This window comes from Aplidium turbinatum, chromosome 5, assembly GCF_918807975.1.
Source record: "Aplidium turbinatum chromosome 5, kaAplTurb1.1, whole genome shotgun sequence".
Taxonomy (NCBI): domain Eukaryota; kingdom Metazoa; phylum Chordata; class Ascidiacea; order Aplousobranchia; family Polyclinidae; genus Aplidium; species Aplidium turbinatum.
In genome coordinates, this window is record NC_137476.1 from 20,323,607 (window position 1) to 20,345,038 (window position 21,432).

Below are 21,432 nucleotides of genomic sequence, written 5' to 3' on the forward strand. Positions count from 1 at the left end.
AACAAATTTCCAGCAGGCAATGCTGAGTTTTAACAGGGGCAGCAATCTGCCTCATCTTTATCCTTTATTTTGTTGAAACCTCTCCTAAAACCGTTTCTTTCTGTATGAATTTTGTGCACAAATTCTCCGAGGCCATAGTTTGAAAAGAGGGGATGCAAAATCCAGTTCTTTAAGACGTGTGTGACTTAAGGATAACATTGGACTACTAATAATGACACATTAAATTATTATCATTATTGATTCTATTGTCGCAACGTGACACACGTTTTCAAAAGAAAAACTTGAACAATTCCTCTCTGCTACAAGCTACAATACACTACATATGAGCGATTTCGATAAAAATAATCGAAAGAAAATTTCAGAATTGAAACTTGTATCATCTAACCGTTTTGCAATCTCCCAACAAGCCGATTGCAACTGACTGGACCGTTACTTGCCCGGTATTTTATGCTCCTTGACCCACGTTTAATCAACAGTGAGATAAGAATCAGAGTTTCATCATTTTAAGGCAAGTGCGGAAACAGCTTCTGATAAAAACCTTCTGGCGCCAAGTGTTTTATACTTCCCGGATGTTGAAATTGATATTGCAAATGTAGGAAAAATAACATCCTTGCAAAGCTGATTGATCTGATACAAATAGATATTGTAGCATAGATATTAGTTATGATCTCACCACGCGAAGGCTATCACAAAACATGATTGCACATTTGCAATCTAATTTTTTGAAACAGAACATTAGCTCATATCCACGTGTATTTGCATTTGATGCTTTTACAAACAAAACGAAGAAATTGTCATAAATAAATTGAGATAAAATCAGAGGATACTTTAGTGATTTTCAATTTCCAACGTCGTAGATATCTTTTGACAATCTTTTAGGCTACATGTGTCACAAAAGACTCGTCATAAAATTCGTAACAACTCAGCGCCAAACTGCAACAACCGATCTAAGCAAGTTGCGTTTTAAAATAGGATCATTCACTTAACAAAGAGTAGGAAGCAATGCAAGTGTTGCCTATTTGCAACATTGGGCTGTAAAGTGTCACTTGGAAATATTTTTTTGTCTTTTTGCAAATGTTTGACCAACTTCCTCATAAAGTCCACTTATTTTCCCAAAATCCGTGTTGCATATAATCTGTGTTGCTTGTATAACGAACATATCAACCGATCAAGTAGTTTCACTCAATGGCTATTTTTCCTTCAAGTACCAACCGTAATCGACTGATTAAAATCGCCGATTTCTGGTCCACACACGAACTTCACTCAAAACGATCCTCAATAACTGATCAGTTAGTTAGCTTAATCGGCCGGTTGAAAGATCCTCTGTCTTATTTACGTTGTAGCCTATTTGAAAGGTGGGATAAATCTGGACTTGCACACCATTGTGTTTTTTTTGTTGTTGTTGTTGAAATCGTCTCCTCTAAGACAATTTGCTGGATCCGGCCTGTTATGATTCATTATATTTTGCGAAGATCGCATTTTATGCGTTACTGTAGAGTGCAGAATTCCAAGCTAAGTAAGAAACATGAAAACAATCTTTGTCTCAATTTCAAATGTTCGAATGTCACAAATTTGCTATGAGGTGACGATCGAAGATGCTGCATATGTTGATGAACATAGTGACAACTGATGTTGTTTGTTGTTTAATTGCAAATGATGCAATCATTCCACATCCTTTTCACAAACATTCTGCCATCAAGCAAACATTATGACGTCATAAAATTGATTGACAACTTCCTTTTTTGTATGTCGATTGCCAATGTGTAACGATGCTTGCGACTATCAGTTGATTACTTTTTTATGAAAACGCTGTTTTCACAGAATCAATACTGAAGCTAAGTTTCATAAAAAGAATTCTACAAATGCATTGGAACTCATGTTTTGTTGCAGCAGTTGTAGCGGCGTCTCTATTCAGTTTGCAATGTGGTAAGTCAAGATTAAATCAGTTGAACAGATTTACTTATATTTCGTAGGTAGGCTATTCATGCTTTTAATCCTTTTTTTAGTCAGGACCTCTTGCTAGCTGATTGGTGTCACACCTCCAATGCTATATATTTTTAGAAGGGGCCATATGAAACAAATTGTGCGCAGTTGCACATTCTTGCCCTTTGCGTATCTCACATTTATTAGTTTAATAAAGCTTTGGTAGAGAGTTTGCTTTGTTGAACCATAGAGAAGTAAAACATAGTAACTTTAGCGGGTTTAGCATACTTTATTTCACACAAAATATAACATAATTAAATAAAATAAACTCAAACGTTTTCGACACGTACGTGTGTCCTCATCAGGAATTAAATCTGCAATACATAAAATGAAAAATCGTAAGATAAATTTGACTATGCACTGTAACTGTAATGACACTCTGGACTGAAAGCACAAACTGAACAAAGAATTTGTTCAGTTAAAGAATTTGTTCAGTTAAACCCGCTAAAGTTACTATGTTTTATTTCTCTATTTATTAGTTTGTGAAGCAAAAGTTACGTTTGGAAAAAAGCAAATAGTTAAAATGCATCATTGCTATCTTAATTTTCCATTTGGGCAAGATTAAGTGAGAGATTCCTCAAAAAAATATAGCAAGGTTTATTTTAAGTTAGGAGAGAGAACTCTAGCTATAAGATTTAACAACACGAATAAATGTTGAAGATTGAAATACCTTCAATCTAAGTTACTGAGATTAAAATAGAGAAGAAAAAAGAAAAGAAGAAGCTGGAACAGAAACCGTAAAGTAAATCAAGTAAAATAGCAAACTTTTTGTTGTAACCTGCTTTGAAAGGCAGCAGCGACAGCTTATCCTGATAAATATTGTAAGATTGTAAGATTTTTGCGACGTTATGTAGGCTACAGTAGGCCTACGCCTAGCCCCAGGCGCGGATTTATGGGGGGCCCAGGAGGCCCGGGCCCCCCCCGAAATTTTGTGAAAAATTGTAGAAATTGTATGTTTTCGCATCATACCTATGGTTTGATATGCTTCTAAACAGCTGATATTAGTCCCTCGGCATCACAATTGATGAAAATGGTCGTTTTAATGTCTATTTTATAGCGTATCGTATATGTCGTAGTATCATTGTTCATATCTGTTTAGCTTTTTCTTTCTTTTTAATTGATTTTCAAATTTTCTGGCCTTCCCCGAAAAAAACTCTTAGATTCGCGCCTGCCTAGCCCTATACTGTATAAGCAGATTGGGTGTAGAACTAGCGTCAACTGACTCCGAGGCGATCATCATATCTGCAAGACTCGTTTATGTAACAATTTGTTTGTAACTGTACAACTTTTTCAAAACTAGTTGTTCAGTGGCAAAATCTTTGTTATCTTGGCACAGGGCAAGTTGGCTTTTCAATTTATCATAATTTTGTGAATCAGGCGTACACAACTAGGTTAGATTGCTCCTTGTACAAAACACTTTCGGCAGGTTGTGCACAAAGTGAAGTGTCGTCTCACTGATTCGATAAATCTTTCACGTTTCGTGACGAATAATAATAATGTTATGGTTTTATTTATTGTCGCTCTACAACAGACTGCTAAGGTGTTTTAGCTACAGGGCTCATTTTTAATTGTTTATCAGATTTACAATGTCATCACATGATTACCCGACTTGTTCTCACTGCGTTTTGCAAGAAAGAACACAATCGGTTTTTTAAGGTCTTCGATTTGACCAGACCTGAAGTCGATCTTAGATCTACTAGTAAGCTACTTGAGCCGAAGGCGAAATCCTTCGGCCATTGAGCTGGTGTTTTGTGACGAATGAAAAATTTCCACGAAGATTCAGAAACGTTCAGAAAGCTAGGAAGCACTAATATAAGTCATATAGTTAACTATTACGATATTATGTTGATTTTTATAAAAACTATTTATTCTCAAAGCATCAAAAAATCAGTTAGAAGGTTTTAATTATCAACTATTGTAGTTTGCCAAAACAATATAAGAAAATTTCACCATTTTCAGAGCCCACGTCTTCATCCGAAGTAGACCTTTTAAAATTATTGTTGCGCTACAAAAATCAAGAGGATATCCATGAAAAGCATCTATCTTCCTCAGGTTGGTCTATGTTTTGTTGAAAGCGATAAATTGTCGCACTGTGGTGCTGTGTTTGTGCAAACACTCAAGTGTTTTAGGTGGGATAGCGCAATGGACATTTTCCTATTTTGCAAATTTGGTTCGACTTCTGCCTTAAACTTGTTGTTGAAACAACACCGCTCACCTCTACCCAGGGTGTAATGAATTGAGTGGGTGCAGTTGGTGAAGGAAAAGCGAGATATAGCAACTGGTGCAAAAAAACTTAATAAAACGAAACTCTATTCTTATCATCTCCGATGCTTGCATGAAGTATTCATGAAACCACCTTTACCTTAACCTTACATGGTTGAAATTCTGCTACAAAACCTACTTACCATGTGCAACTCAATTGGAAAACATTTGGAACCTGCTTAGTCATGTCAAAGTTTTTTTTTCAATTCCTTTCTTAAATCAAAATTAGAGAAGAAGTATTTTTAGTGCGTTGTAATTGCTTAATGCTTAGGACATGGCTACCTAAAGATATCTCCAGGTGGCCATGCTTAGGAGCATGATCAGCCACACTAGAAAACATTTGTAATTTTGTGTCTTATATTTTCTCAGCTTATCCACTTAAAGTGCCCAGTCCGCGTCCGGTCGTGGGAAAGGTATGGTCTAGATACAGAGACGATGATGGCAATTACGTCATTCCTTACAGGGTCTCAGCACGCTTAAGTGAGAAGTGAACGGTAGCCCAATTTAGATTAAACTACAAACAAAACTTTTTCAATTAATGCTGCAGCCTATGGAATTAGAATAAGCATCTAATAGGCCTACGTTTGAAAATTAAAAGGTTTAAATTTTAATTCGTGTTTTTGCTTTCAATTGCATTAGTCTCATATTAATTTTTACAGCATTTAAAGTACCGTACGTCAGTATGTTTTGGAAATGAATAAAATTTAAAACCTTTTTTAAACATAGCAGAATGAGGATACTCATGGATCATGTACGACACAACAAGGACGTAATAATATCTACATTATACATTAATATCTTGCGTTCTTCTGGTGGCTGAAAGCTAAGCTATGCAAGATGTTAAAAGTGATAATCAGAGTTATTTCCGATGTTGTGTCAGTCAGAACGAGTGATTTTATTAAAGACGCTTGAACAAGTAAAAACTAACTGTTCAGCAGCCAAATAATACAACACAGAAGTATATTGGCAAAATTGAAGAAATCTGATTAACAACCCAGACAGTTATTTGGCCCAGATCTGGTAAGAATCTAATCAGATTTGTACCCGATCTGGTTAAGATCTGAACCAGATAAAGTCCGCCCCGATAGCTCAATTGGTTAGCGCGTCACTTCTGGAAGGAAGAAGCTTCAAGATGAAGCGGCGCTGGTTAGACTCTCGGGGTGTGCGCTTGTGCAACGCACGTTAAGGACTTCTCTCCACTCAGCGGCATCTAATGGATGGAATAGTTCCCCGGCAACAAGACTTCAACAATCGGAAACTTCACTCTGTCAATCTCGGTGACCGGGCCGCGAAAAAATTTTTCCCACGAGATTTCTGTCTCATTTACATATGTTGGTAAAAGTTTGGATTAAAACCGTGTGAATGCAACATTTTCTTGTTGGCACGGTTGGTTCAGTGGTTTCATCCCCGCCTAGTGATCGTGAGAACGAGGGTTCGACGCCCGACGAAGTCAAACTTTTTTTCTTCTTTAAATTAATTTTTGCGGTGCACAAGAGCTTTTCAAAAAAAGTAGGGTTAGGGAAAGCTTATATTTTATTATCATTGCAGAATTTGATTGGTAAATAGTTATTTCGCTATCTGAATCAACCAATCTCTTAACACTTTCGGAAAATCTTACTTTTAGAGTGACTAGAATCAATGATACAGAAATCTCGTGGGAAAAAAAATTCGCGACCGGGCCTGCGTCAGTGATTCAAAGCCTCTACCAGTATGCGAAACTGCCAGGATTAAGTTCTGCAAGAAGCTTTCCCGGTCCGAGGATAAAGATTCAATCAATCAATCAAAGTGGATGTCTGGGAATGCAGATGATGTTTGCAGTCATCAGAAGAACATAAGATATTGTTTTATTTTAAATGCTTGGTGAACAGTCTTATCTTGTATTTCATATCTATAGGCTACTGTTGTTTACATAGTAGCTTACATACCATATGTAGCTTACATTATATATCATCTTTGCAAGACTGCTGAAATAGCCTAATGCATACAAAAGTGAATTTTACATAGGACCATTTCTTTCTTTTTTACTTCCGCTTTTCAATTTAGATTCTATATGTTCAATCGCTAGAAAATATCAATTTATTTTTTTATCAGAAAGAAACACACCAGCCTTGAGGAGTTTGATGCGGATCTTGGCTGAAATTTCTTCTAGAACATGCTTGAAGTTAGTGAAGAGGACAATAAATCTCCATAAAGATTACATCAATTTTGTTCATGGAAGGAGATGTATGACGCGAATTGGAAGAAAAGGAGGACCACAGATGGTGAACAAAATTAATGAAATCTTCATTGGAGTCACAATGAGCATGATGTCTTCGGATACGTTTTCAGAATCTTACTCAGGTTTAAAATAATATCAGCAGCTCAATAATCATTGCAATGTTTGAAATTTCACTTGGTGAGAGCAGGGGTTGGAGCTGATCAAATATTAACAGTGCTTGGTTTTTAAATATTATGTTTTCCAAATTATCAAACTTTCCAAAACATTCCCGCAGGTTTTCATCGGAGGGCGCTGCACTTCTTCATCCCTTCTGATTGGACAAACGTTAATGCTCACATTCGGATTTGGAAGAAAACGTCGACGTGACAAAACCATCGACGCAGGTTTCGGTTGTTTCTTACTTCCTCGAGCTGCACTCTCGATTACTTTGAATACAAAGTTTCACACATAATGTATTTACAGTGCCACGCACGTGTATCAAATTAGGTCTGTAAATTTAGATATTTTGTGTTTCTATTTCTATTTGTTGCATCAGGCATCCCTTCTTTGTTTGCAATTAAATTTTCAAGTACTCTATTTCATGCAAACCTTGCTCAAGGTCGGGTCAACCCCCACCCAAACAAACACCCGAACGAGGGGGCCATGACCGTTTTGACACCCATTCATTTTTAATCTCATTGCATTGATTTGACTTTTGGAAAAAGAACAAAAGATGGAAATGCTGCTGCAACGACTCAATATTATATATATATATTATTGTAGGCCTATTCCTACCACTTGTATCCCAACGTCTTTTTTTATTCAAAAACAACTGAATACTCCTCTCTATTCTTGTTTTTCGATCGTATTCTAACTCCAAGTTTCGGATGTGAGTTTTCATTGGTAGCAGGCTCAAATTATTTTCTGAAAACGGCCATGTTGCCAGCATTTTATTAAAACCAGGAGTAGAAGGAAAAACGACTGACTGATATAGACGAAAGTAATAGCGTATTCAAACATATTTTAAAACATGACATTCAAGACCAACTTATTGCAGTTAGTAAATTGCAGATCGTTTTGTTAGAACGCATAATGTGGCTAATATTTTTCGATTTCCTTCGTATCAACAAAATGTGCCGGGATAATTGTGTTGGTCAAACGTAAGACGCTGGACACGAAGAAACCGCAACATCAAGCAGCGCTGGTTCAACTCTCGAAGTGTGCACTTGAGCCACGCATTTTAAGAACTGCTTTCCATCAGCGTCACCGAGTGGATGAAAACTTCACTTTGTCAAACTCGGTGACTGGGCCTGCGTCAGTGGTTCAAAGCCTTTGCGAGTATGTGAAACCATTAGGATAAGCTCTAAAAGAAGCTTTTTTGGTCCGGATACACAGTGTATAGCATAGCTATGGAGTTGGAAAGATTTTGGCGTGTTAATAGTTGGAGTAGGCTATGTCTTGATGTTTTAGTTAAACTGAACAGCCATGTCACAATCAATATGCGTAGCTCTGGTGGTAAGCTACATTTTTGTTTCAGAGTGGGTGAACTATTTTAATGCGTAATTCTGTTGTGGTGTTTCGACGATTCTTGACTGATAGTAACCTTTTGTTAAGCAATGTGTTATTGTGAAATCTGCTTTTAGGAAGTTTTTGTACGTGACATCCTGGAAGCTTCTTGTTGTTGACCAAAAAACTTGTTAACCAGAAGAATGAGTTCTTGGTATATAATATTTTTCCTAGTCTTTGGAAGCTTCTGGTCCTAACAAACCTCTTATACTGTAAATAGCCGCGTGATTTGTTTACAATTATTATTAGAGTTGTGTATTATGGAAATTAGAAGTTGTAATGCAAAGTACATTGAAGACCATTGCAGAGTTCCAGCCGATATTATGAATTGTAAAGTGGAAGTTACTGCCAATTTTAAAGTAGCTGTTGCAAATATTAGTGTACCTGTATATTTATTTTGAAATCAACGAAGTCGTTTGCTGTTCAGAATTTGATTTCTTTATGTGCTGGATGTTGTGAACCATTCGTCAGTTCAAGAATTTTCATTTATCATCTCATAAGGAGAACTGTTCGACTATTTATCTGACTGTTTAACATTTGATTATCCCAATAAACTACGTCATCAATCTTTCCAAAGTTTCTCTACGTGTAAGAACTAGAAGGAATTGTCACAAGCCCTTTGCAATGTTACAAATTCAAATTCGGTATCGTTTTTTAAGATTGTGTAGTCAACACTTTTTGCGATACCTGGTTTATTTATCGTTTTACAAAAGTTACGACAAAAGAATGAAACTGTTACTTTTTAATCCTGTTATGTACTGTACCTGGATGTGCAATATTGTAAGTCATATCTTGTGCCACAGGTTCGGAAGATTACATTGAATTAGAAGAGAGTCGTGAAGACAACCTTTTACATCACAAGTATTTGATTAATATGTTGTGTTCAGCAGATTTTTCTTTTGGTAATTTTGCATAAGAAAAATGGCAAGATAGTTGTAACATTTCACTGTACTAGGATTTTTATTGTCTTATACTCGTACTATATTGCAGCAAAACTAAAAAAAATATTTGAGATACGTATTAGAAAATTTTGAGAGTAGAACTTCAGAAAATTGAGAGATTTGGGTTTTGGTGGAATTATTTACAGATCCTCAAAAATCACATTTTCCAACCCTTAAATTTTTCAATTTTCTAATAAGTTTTATCCAAATTTCACCAAACTGCAAATCCTTAAGTTGAAGTCCAATTGAACAAGTGGTTAAACTAATTTCTCTGAAAGTGAAATTCTGTTATTATTTTCAGACCAATAAAAGAAACACGGATTATGCCTGATAGTGATATTAAATCCATCCATACTGTATATCGATGTAACTCCGGTATGTGGTTTTTAATAAGTTTATGGGTTTATCCGCAAAGTTGTTAATTGAAGTAGATTAGGGTATGAGTCGGCAACCACCAGGCCGCGCGGCCCGGCGCCAGTCCGTGAGGAGTTTGTTGAAGGGCTGCGCAAACCAAGACCAAACTGCTCCAAACTGTGTTTAAGTTACCAGATAAAGTGTTTGTTTGTTTTTCATATATTTATCCTGCATTGCGGGAAAGCGGACTTGACTGCTATGCATCGGTGTACGCCTTCCGACGTACACCTGACCCACGCTGCAGCCGACGGCAATGTCTGTTTCCGGTTGTCTACTCTACTTATGACTTAACTTTGATACTACCCATTACTCGAAATCGATCACTGGGTAGAGGCAATCATCGTAAAGTTTCTTGCCCAGAGAAGCAACAGCAAGTGCGGGTGGCTGGAGTCGAACATGCAGGCTCTCGACTGCGAGCCCAACGCGCTAACCACTCGGCCAAGTGGTTGCATTCCAAGCTAAACTGGAATTGTGAGAGCGGCACGAAGGCAAAACGATGTTGGACATGTTTTAAACATTTCGCAGAGATTTTTGATAACAACGTGCTTGGGTCAGCAGCATTCTCTTAACGAGTTCGCAATCACTTATCTTCTTTACAAGAATTCAAGAGTTACCTCCAAAACGAAAAGGACCTAATTCACCATATCTGTGCTACAAGAGGATCCGCTGCTAAAAATTACAAATGATAGGAACCTTAAATGTGCATAAATGACACCCGCAATGTATTCGTTATGTCCAGACTACATTGCAATTTTTGCCTTGTTTGCTGTCACACCACATAACAACTAGCCTGGCATAGATAGGATATTGAAAATGATAACAAAAGTTTTGGTGCTGTTATCGCGAAATCAGGGTATTCTGGCTTGATTATATCCAGAACATTGGTGAGGTCGTTAACCCATATTATATTTCACTACCATAATCTCTGTAGGATTATTGTTGCAAGTTTATTATTGCAAACCACTTCCAGAACTCTCACGAAAGCATCGTTACAATGACTGAATGATTGTAGGTCTGATATGTTTGCATGCACTAAACATAATATGTGTTTCATCGAAGGCTGGTCCGTAAAATAACGCCTGCCTTAAACCGGTCCGTAGTGCAAAAAAGGTTGCCAATTTCTGGATTAGATTGTTCGTATGAGGGCTTTGCTGTTTCAAGGCATGTTCATTTTTATATTATTGACACATTAATACAATTTAATTTTAAGATTTAAGACTTTAAATTTGACTTTAACCTTGATTATGAGCTAGTAAAACGAAGCAAAAGCAATACTCGAAGAGTTTTTTTTTTATTCTTTCTTAATTTTTTTTTCTTGATTTAGAGACCGCCAGAAGAACTTTTTGAAAGATTAATAATTTAATTTTTTTTTCAAGTTACCGTACAACTTGTGTTGAATTATTACGAAGTATTTAACTATTCATTTAACATTCAACTGTTTCCCCCACTCTTTCAATCAACTACATCATTATTTGATGTAGTTACCACTCTTCCCCCACCAACCACAAGTAAACCTCAAGTGAAGCAGCTTGGTTGCGGAAGACCAACTGTCAAACCCAGCGTATTGATGGATCACAGGATACTTGGAGGTAACAGCAATGTAATGAAAATATGACGAAGAAGTGATGCTTCGATTTTGGCATATTTTTAAATAATGAATTTTAACACTACAAGTAATTGAAAATTGTTCCAGCCTTATCTTGCAAATAATCTTAAAGTATCTAAACTTTTGTTATTTTCGTTTTAATACAGCGAGTTCAGTTGCCGGTTTTGCAATGTGTAATGCTATAATTCTTTCCAGATAATTTTTATTTGTTGATTAAGGCTTTCCATGGATTACTTTACTTACTACAATACAGTAATGTGTATAATCAGAGCTACAAAATCGGAAGGATGTTGGCGTGTCCGGAGATGGAATCGTTAAAAAAGAGCCGACTCCGGCTTGATATAAAATGATGATCAATAAAATTTTTGCTTGCAGTTTGTTTGTTCTCGTATTGCACCCTAAAACTTTAGAAGAAAATAGAAGTGTTTGTTCTTGTCAGTTTTTGTAAAAGTGGTCGTTTCAATTTCGATCACAACTTGAGTGAAGTTAAACTTACAAAAGTAACAAAGAACAGTAACGAAATCTAGCAACACTGAAGTCAGAGTAGAAATCGGCCAATGAAAACCGAAGAGTCGGAGTAGTGAATTTTTCGCCCAACTCCACAACCCCAGATTGTAAGTTATAAGGGGCGCTTTCATTTTTTAACTCAGTAAGCGCAGTAACATAAAAATATGTTTCTCTTCTCTTTTGCAAGGCACACAAGCAAGATTGGGAAGTTTTCCTTGGCAAGCTTCCATCAATTTCAAGCGGTCAGGAAAACTTATCTGTGGGGGATCTTTGATAAATCCTTGGTGGATTCTTACAGCCGCGCACTGCTTTCTCTAGTATGAAATAACCAAAGTAATAGGCCTAAGTTACTAGTTGTTTAACCAACTTCAGTTCTTTGACCTTATTAAAGAAGCTGTTGAATCGTCTAAATTGAAGTTTATCAAATTTTATGCTGTAGCTTTAAAAGTACTGTAAGTGCATATAGGCATACACAAGTAAAAAATACTTCTACGGTCTTGTCTGCTTTATCTCTTTGTGGCAATCTCAACAACATAGAATTAGCAGACACTTGGTCACGGGGACTGTAATTTACAAAAAATCAGTTACTACTCAAAATTCCATGGCTAGTATTTTATTTTAATCGTGTTGTTTTTCAATATAAACTACAGGGGGGGGGGACAAAAACATCTTGCCCTCTGTGTGCACGTCAATAGATAGTGTACGACCGATAGCTCAGTAGGTTAGCGCGTAACTTCGTGAACGAAAGTGCTTCAAGATCAAACGGGGCTGGTTCGACTCTCGGGGTATGCGCTTGAGCAACGCATTCTTAGGACTGCTTTCCATTCAGTGGCACTTAATGGATCGCATAATTCTCCAGCAACAACACTTCCACAATCGGAAAACTGCACTCTGCCAATCTCGGTAACCGGTCCTGCGTCTAAAGCCTCTACAAGTATATGCGAAACTATCAGGAATAACCAACCAAGGCTTTGCCAGTCCGAGGATAAAGATTCATAACCAAACCAAATGTATGCTAGTTAGTGTTTGGTATCTTGTAAAATTTTATCCTTCAAAGGGCGCTACCGAGTTGCGAAAAACTGTTGGAAATTTGCAGTTTTCTGTCACTCTTCCAATCTTTTCGAGCATCGTGATCACTGTTTTGAAAAGACCTGCGTTTAAATGCATCAGCTCTAAATTAATGTAATATTTGGCTTTAAAAATAAAGTTGTCAATCGTTTGCTGCCTAAGTTCATTTAAACCTTTGCTTCACCTTAATCCCTGATTTCACCATGCTGAAAGTTTTTGTTTTCAAGTGCTTTTAAGTTTTGTCGCTACTACCTTTTTGTAGACTTCTGCTATGTTTGGCCCATATTGTTCTTCATTATGATGGTCAGAAATTAAAACAAACTGAAAACTGTGAGGTAAATCATCAGCCACTTATATCTCAATGCTTTTGATATGAGCAAACCAAAGGATATTGGGTGTTTGTTACAAACGCCATATAACACATTTGCTTGCATAGCCTATAATTTTTCCATCGTTGTTCAGCATAGGAGATACAATCGCAAATAAGATGTTATCATTAGAAAGTAGTTTCAACCTTCCCTTCAAATAATGTTTTTATTTTTGCATTGCACAGTTCCTCCGATCCTGGTTTTTACTTCGGCTATGTCGGTAAACATTATAAGGATAAAAGTAATGAAGGGGAAAGAAAGGTACACTTCTATCTTCTTATGATTCATGATGGGTACAACTACACCACCAAGAGAAACGACATCGCTTTGGCAAAGGTTACTTTGTACATTGGCTGGATTGCTATTAACAGTTTTTTTTAATACCATAAGTAACCTCTCCAAAAGAGGATCTCCTATAAGTAATTTTTTATGTTGAAAAAGTTTCAATATTTTATTGAAGATTGTTAATACGATTGGCAACACATCAAGAAAGAGGTCATTATAATCATTTAAACATTGGCAATTTTTTGTCTCATGTTGATTTGCTTTGAGTAGTCACACAAATAATGTTTTCTGTTGATTGGCTTAAATTCTATAGCCTTCTACAGCTTCACGCTACAGCAGTTTTGCAAAATCTGTCTACTTTCAGATGAAAGAGAGAGTAACATTCAGCAATCTCATCAAATGCGTTTGTCTTCCCTCCAGCCCTAGCAGTATTCCAAATGTTGGCAACAAAATGATAGTGACAGGCTGGGGAGAAACGCAAGGTTGGAAGGCCAAAAGATTGTTATAATTGGAATAAATTACTATTTTATGGTTAATAAACTAAAAGTAGGTTTCCCAAGTTATGGTTAAGATATCAACTACTTCATAAATCTTATCTTTAAAACACATCGTTATTCTGATATCATGTAAGTTAGGATTTCTGACGTTTTGTCTAGCCAGTACGCTTTTATTTTTTTACATCATTTTACCGATCATTATAGCGGTTGTTGAAAGTGAATTTAAAAAAAAACTAGGAGATTTGTATCCTTCGAAATTAAATGAATACACTTCTGGGGAAGTAGGAACCCTTGTTGAAAAGTCATGGTACTGTATTGGCATTGGATGAATGACTTTTCAATTATGAGGTGTTACGCAACGACATCCCCTGCTTACAGTGGTTAATTTCTGAACAATCAAGTTTGAGAGTGGGAATAGCCGTTGTAGCCTACGAAATAGATTTAAAAAAACGCCTAAATAGTTTATTGGTTTAATGTTTTTTCCATACGTTTTCACTGATTAGTAGATTTTCATTTAAAAATGTATATTTTTCTTCATTTGCTCTGGCAAGGAAAGCGACTTAATAAACGTTGCTCAATGTGATCTAACGCATATTCAATATTGTTCATTCTAAGGAACTGGAAATAACAATGTGCTGAGGCAGTTGGTAGTTCCTTTAATCGACTATTCAACGTGTAAATCTTGGTATCCGATTCTAAGCAGAGGAATGTTATGTGCCGGCTACTCGGAGGGTGGAATGGACGCTTGCAGTGTAAGCTTTTTTCATTTTCTGCTAGGCTGTTTCAGAAAGCATCATAAAATTAACTAAGAGTACAAAGATTGCGTCAGTTGAATTTGTAACATGCCAGAAATAAATAAAAACAGCGGGTAGGCCTAATTGTCATATAATTTCACTCAAAGGTTAAAATCTAAGGGACTTTATTTTGAAGTTTTATTTTTTATGTGTGCGTTAATAATTATGAAGCCAAGCTTGCAAAACAATTATGCCTCCTTTCATTTTATATCTATCAGTGAATTACCTCAACAACCATTTGATAAGTTTGTAAATAGCCAAGCGACTATTAAGCCCTTAGTTCTGGAGCTCCTTAAAACGTTCTTGAACAGCGCAAATCCAACCTCTCCTAGTGAATCTCTATCGGTGAATTACCTCAACAACCATTTGATAAGTTTGTAAATAGCCAAGCGACTATTAAGCCCTTAGTTCTGGAGCTCCTTAAAACGTTCTTGAACAGCGCAAATCCAACCTCTCCTAGCGAAATCTTACAAACATCACAAAAATTCAAATTATGACCAAATGCAAATCTTTTTTTCCATAGGGTGATAGTGGAGGTCCGCTGGTGAGTAGGGTGAGTGTGGGTGTGTATCGCATCACTGGTATCGTATCTTGGGGTGAGGGGTGTGGAGAAGCGAACAAACCAGGAGTGTACACCGACGTGAGTAACTCTTAGTTCAAACTTTCTTCTGATAAACTTGTTTTTTAAATGTAATGACTATTGCAAGTTTCATTGACTTAAAATTCCAAAAAATTGACATTATTGACCTAACAAAACTTTGACTATGAGTGAAACAGTTTTTCTTGTGTTTGGTATTTGCATCAACAACAAAAAATTAAATCAGCAAAAAGATATTAGGCTAGTCTAAAGGTTATATAAGCAGACAACTATAATTCCACAATAAACATCACGTTCACTAAGAGCAAGAATTCAAGGGTAACATAATACAGTGTTTCATATTTTCGGCATTAAATTTTCTGTTGTTGGTCAGAAGTTTGTGAAGCATCGAAAAACGTTTTTATACAGAAGCAGATAGGGAATAAAAAGGTGTTAAAGTATCAGCTTTCTCAACACTTAAAAAACACTTGGTTTGGACGTGGCAACCACATAAAATTGACGAACTTTGCAACTATTGCTAGAAGCGAAAAAATTGACTTTATTGACCTAAAATTGAAAAATTGACTTTTTATTTACCTATCAAAATAAGAATGTGAAACTTAGTCCTTGTGCCCAGAACTCTTACTTATAATCATCTCGCAATAATAATTACTAAAAAAAAACTTGACTTTATTGACTTTGACTATATGAGGCAGTGAGGCATAAACGTGCTATGATAGTGGAAAGCGGCAAAGCGCTTGCTATTATAATATTTGAAGATTTTCATATATGATGTGAGACGAATTACAAAGCCAACGTAAATATTAGAGTTGGGATTTATTAGTAATAACCAGTTTTTAGATATCAAAATGTTAGATTTTATTGGGGAACGTCAACTCAAATGAATTGTAACACTTTGTCAAACTTTATATTACAGGTCGCTTACTACCTGGATTGGATATACAGCACTATGAGCTTTCATTGAAATCCCCATTTTTTTCGAATTGTAGACAATTTCGTCCTCATGTAGACTGCAATGCCGCTTCACGCAACCGTTACAAGTTTTATGCTTTCGGCACTTCCAGCAGCCGTTGAAGACCACCACAGAAAGTTGATGGCCTTTTATAATCATGTAGAATTACCATCAACACACGAATATGTCTATTCATATTTTGGAAAAGTTTTACACCAAATTGTGTACCAACAGAAAGTTTGTTTTTGCTTTAGCTCGATGTTACTAATTCTAAAGCTAATTTTTTTGTTCTTTAAGTGTTAGCAACTGTTGAAATCAAAAAAGAATCAATTACAGCTGCACTGTTCGATTCCAGGCAGCAAAATCGTTCCTTTTTACATTGATTCAACGCATGCAGATGTTGAATCAATGTAAAAACGACGGATTGCGTTGACTGGGATATAGTCTATTGACACGCCAATTAGCTGCGGAAAATGGCAAAATCGAAGCCTATATTTAGTTTTAGGTTTGAACCGGCAGATCTACTATCTGGAAATATGCTACGTAACGTAGACTTGTTGTTTAAGCACCTTCATGGTCAAAATACATTGATTTCCTGGGTTTAAATAAGGTGTATAATACTATGGGTGTATAGATGATACGGTGTAAACAGGTTTTGAACAACATACAAACAATAATATAATGCCACGTGTCGTACTCGTTTACACTCCAGGCTGCAAAATTCGTCATTTTAATATTGATTCTACGTCTTGAATGTATGAGTGAGACTTTGCTATGTTGCTCTAAGAAGCCTACTTAGTAAGACGTGCAGTTTCAGTGTGTGTTTATAGAGACGCAGTCGAGTGCATATTACAGTACCATCCATTTTATCAATGCTGAGTGGTAGGAACAAAACTAAGTGCTACTTTTACGGACTTTGTGACTTGAGGCTAACCTCTGTGAGGCAGACAATTTAACCTACAATAAATGGGAAGATGTTCAACTTAAAAAATTGTCTTGCGAGCAAAATAAATCATCCGAATAATCACGAAAAGCCTTTTTATATAATGAAGAAATGATTTTAAGAAGGCTTTACTATATATATGTAGATTAGCATACATACACAAGGAATGATGTAGTAGCCTATAGGTTAAGAGTTAGTCTATTTTCATTCTTCAGTCTGCATCTACCTTGTTGAAATACCACCTTATAACTTGTTGTTATCAGTTCCCTTAGTAGTTTTATTGATATTTGCTACTTCACCAAATAAAGCAAACTTGAATTGGAAAGGTTTTGATAGTCTTCTAAGCAATTAGGAAAGCATTGTAGGCTATTTCATGTATCACCCCAAAAACCCTCGCTAAAGTTCGCAAACGTTTTTGGTAGCTTAGATCAAGGGTCCCCAACCATCGGGTCTCGAAAAGGTTGCTACCGGGTACTCATTCAAAATGGTGGTTAAGTGTTTGAGTTAGTTGAAAGAATGTCCTTACTCCTTAGCAATAAAATATATTGATTACAGTGAAAGTAGGCTATCATACATTTAACACGTAAGAATCTCACTTATAATCTGTTGTACATCTATCAAAGTAGTGAGGGATCCATGGAGGGGACACTTGATCACATGCTACGCAAAAACATACGTAAATTTTCTACATTTCTGCAAAATTTTCTCTCTCGTTTTCCTCGCTTCTTCCCATGTTGTTTAATAGTAATGTCTTACGAACGCATGGTTGCAGAAAATGGATTTAAGGAATACAGTAATAGCCTACCGGTAAGTTTTAAGAGCCCATCAAAAGCCAAGATACGGTACTATGTGCTAATAACTTGAAGTCTGTTGTTACCGCCATAAAAACTAGATCTATGACAGCAAATGCCAAACTTTTTTTTTCTATTGCCTGACTGCGAGGCTATTTTCATTTTAAAACCTGTCCGTGATAGAGAAAAGTTGAGGGACCGCTGGCTTGTTAGATCACAAATCACATAATTACAAAATACCTTTTTAACTTTTCCACTGTACGAAACATGGTGTTCGTATCTTGGGAAATAAACTTGACCTACAAAAAAACAACAATTTAGACGAAATCACTCTGATATCAAAATGTTATTTATTTCCCGTTCGACTGTTTTTCAAAGTTCGGTGAAGTAAAAGGGAGTCGTAATTCAATTATAGATTTTGTTTCGCATGACGTAATCAGTTCTGTGAAACTAAGCATCTGGTCCGAGTACCGTCTGAGGTTAAATCAATTTTAATTAAATAAAATCATTAGAAGAGTGCGCAAATATCAAGCTTAGCTTTATGTCGGCAATACTTCCATAGTGAGAGGTTTTTTAATTTTGAAAATGGTTCATTTTATTATTCTCCTAACAAAAGAGTTTCGTTTAGCAAGAACGATGACATCATTCATGTTCATAAGCTACAGTGCATGCTATGTCACTTTCAGATTGTCTTTCGATTGTTTGTTTTGTTTGATGTAAACAGAAAAACCAAAAACCCATTTTCGATTAGTGTTTAGTATTCTACTAAAGTTTCAATAGTGATAACATACAGCTCACAATAACAGTTTGGTCATTTCAAAAGTAAAATTGGGTTTAAGTAGCCAGTGTCGCGATGTACAAAATAGAGTCAACCATTAGACGGTTGGGAAAAACTGGTAGCAGGAAATGTACAAGAAGACGAAAAATTCGTTACCTTCCACCACTCCACCGATAGCAGTTTTACACAAACTTTTCTCACGGCCGAGTATCTGAAAACATTCGGTCTCCTGGTGTCCTTACGTGACTTATTCTGAGGAAATAGTGTAAACTTTTATATTTTATAAAAAATCCGTTTTTATATTTTCAATGTTTCCTGAGTAAGTCCTTACAGATAACGGAGTCGGGCATTCATGGTCTTACTCTTCTTACCTGCTTCAAGGGAAGCTTACATAATGACAACGCTTCTGAAATATAAAAGTTGAGAGAAGAGGTCAGATTCCAGTCAAAGCAATCAGATGGTAGTTTGTGGTGAAAACAAAAGACAATAAGTTAATGCTTTAAAGAAAGTAAAATGCTTAAAATTAGTGAAAATATCACTAATTACAGCGTGACAATGTTATTTTCTAAACAACAAAATATTATAACCGTGCGGTTATTTTTTATTGCTTACATTTGTTTCTACCCACAACAAATCATGTCTTTCTATTGCAAATGAAATGCTTTAGTTTTGAACTAGAACTTTTTATATACATCATTCATATTTTGGTGCATGCTCATTCCAAACTTGAGTCCCTCTGCAATGGCCGTTAATTTCAAGTTACTCTGCATGTTTTGACATTTGTTGAACTTGAGAGAAAAATAGCTGATTGCCAGAGTGTTGTGTGGCTGCCATGCTACTTGTTGATGGCATCCATCCTTGTGACAGAACTTTCACAAGGTAAGATGAGAATTATACAGGCAAAATTTCCACAAAAAAGTTCACTTCTAGTCCAATCCCTAATAAGGCAAAGGTCCATCATGAGCATGTAAAGTATCAAAAGTTCATAAAGTAGGATTTCAGGTAATGATGTAACATCGCCAGAGGTTTGGCGAGAGAACGTTTTGTTTATGTGCTTTGTTATTGGCCATTTTATCAAACAAACAGCACTAAAGATTTATTGAATAAACAAGCAAGTCTTTGCTTAAACAAACAAAGATGTTTGTAAGACACACTGTATCCTGTTCTTATCTATCCAGCTAAGTGTATGGGTAGGCTTCGTTTTGTTTTCGTTGTTGCTACGTAAAATTGATGCTTGCTTCGACAAGCGAAAAAATACAAAAGATAGACATCCAGGTGCGTTTTTCTATTGTTATCAGATAATTGACATAAGTAATTGTATGTCTCCAGAATTCATTGATAAAAAAAAAATAGAGCGACCTACTTTTTTCGAAGTTTTCCGTTTGGAAAAACACTTGTCATTGAACACAACAATGGTTGAAACTCACATTCATTTCTCTGAAATCTCCATTCTTAGTTAAAAACAAAACTAGGAAGTGTTGAGCATTGACAATCTTGCACGGTTTCTAAATGCAAAAAATGCAAGTTTATCGGTGGAGAAAGGATTTCTTTCGAAATTCCTTTAGAAAAACATTAAAGTTGAAAAAGTCCGCTATTCAAATTGTTCATTGTTTTGTTGTGCAGGGACAGTTGCTTGGCAAGACTAGAGCAAAGAGCAATATGTTTTTGCAAAATGTCGTTAATAAGATTACACCCCGTGGTTGATGGTTTAGTTAGATTAAGTGAACGAGAAAGCAAGAAAGTCAATTTTTTGTCTACTTTCAGGCATGTCATTATGTGTTTTGCTAGAATGATGCTCTTGAGTGGTGTCGAATGAGAGACTCAGCAACCATTAGAAGCGATGTAGCCTATGTGCAAATTCACCAATCGATCAGTTAGCTTGCTGAGCCTACAGTTTCCAATCAATGTGTCTGTATACTTGACCCTCCTGAACTGTTACGCTTTTTTGATAAAAGGGAGGTTAACCAGTGTTGTCGTTGACAATAATTTGGTAATCTGAAAGTAGAGTATCTTCTATTTTGCAAGACAGTAGCAAATCCCTTGGGTATTTTACGAGAATAATATTCAACGAGCACTGTATTGTTGTCGTCATTGAAACAGTGTCGTCATGTACTATGACGTTAATCGGGGAGGATGTGATGAGCCAAGTATCGTCAACTGGAAGTAGGTCCGTCTGTCTTGGGATTGCTTGGGCAGTCAATCGGGGCCAATAGGAAATTGTAATATTATCATTCGCCGGTGGGCTCAAGTCCCAAAAGCAATAAACTTGCTCTATTGCATTCATGTAGCAATTTGATGTCAACAGATACAAAAAGATACGAAAATGTTTGAGTACAGCTGAGAAAAGCAAAAACCTCTGACAAGGTAACAGCATAAAATAAATGTAACGGAAGAGCGATATTGCAATCAGGCTATTCAGCTTGTTTAGATATTTTGCTTAGTATTTTTAGCCAGTGGTAAGTCAAAAATCGGAAAAATCTTCCATTGGACGATTTGCTCTTAAAACTTAAATGTTCATAACTTAATAATAACTTGTAATGTTTGTAACTTATTGGTTAGAAACAAAATTCTTTTTTGAGAAACTAAATTCGAAAAAAACTCAAGCCAAAGGAATTACTTGGAACACTTCTAACAATATAACTAGTACAATAAAAAGTTCTAAAAACCAAACACACCTAACAAATCTTTTTAAAACAAGAGACTACAGTATGTTTGCAAGTGAAAGTTTGATGGTGACCCAGACAGAGTTTGCAGACGTTGAATCAATGTAAAAAAGGAATGATTTGTTGTTTGAGAAGTGTGTCGAGTTTCCACGAGTTCGCCTTATTTCTGACATTTTCAAAACGCAGCTAACTTTCGCGTTTTCATAACGTTGTATAATG

General features: G+C 36.1%; 1 protein-coding gene across 1 annotated transcript; it reads left to right on the plus strand.

Moving 5' to 3' along the window:
* The first annotated feature begins 1,834 nt into the window (after window positions 1-1,834).
* On the plus strand, window positions 1,835-13,705 carry LOC145771016 (uncharacterized). The gene is made up of 9 exons (XM_082582758.1): window positions 1,835-1,926; window positions 3,943-4,035; window positions 4,615-4,725; window positions 6,337-6,506; window positions 6,738-6,846; window positions 10,845-10,952; window positions 11,664-11,793; window positions 13,098-13,248; window positions 13,562-13,705. The coding sequence occupies exons 1-9, from the start codon at window positions 1,863-1,865 to the stop codon at window positions 13,703-13,705; spliced, it is 1,080 nt and encodes a 359-aa protein (XP_082438884.1). The 5' UTR covers window positions 1,835-1,862.
* The last annotated feature ends 7,727 nt before the right edge of the window (window positions 13,706-21,432 follow it).

Excerpts from the sequence above, each read along its gene's own strand:
- LOC145771016 (XM_082582758.1), top strand. The coding sequence starts at position 1,863 with ATGCATTGGAACTCATGTTTTGTTGCAGCAGTTGTAGCGGCGTCTCTA. Across the intron at positions 6,847-10,844 it reads TGACAAAACCATCGACGCAG|TTACCACTCTTCCCCCACCA; the intron begins GTTTCGGTTGTT and ends TATTTGATGTAG. Across the intron at positions 10,953-11,663 it reads GGATCACAGGATACTTGGAG|GCACACAAGCAAGATTGGGA; the intron begins GTAACAGCAATG and ends CTCTTTTGCAAG.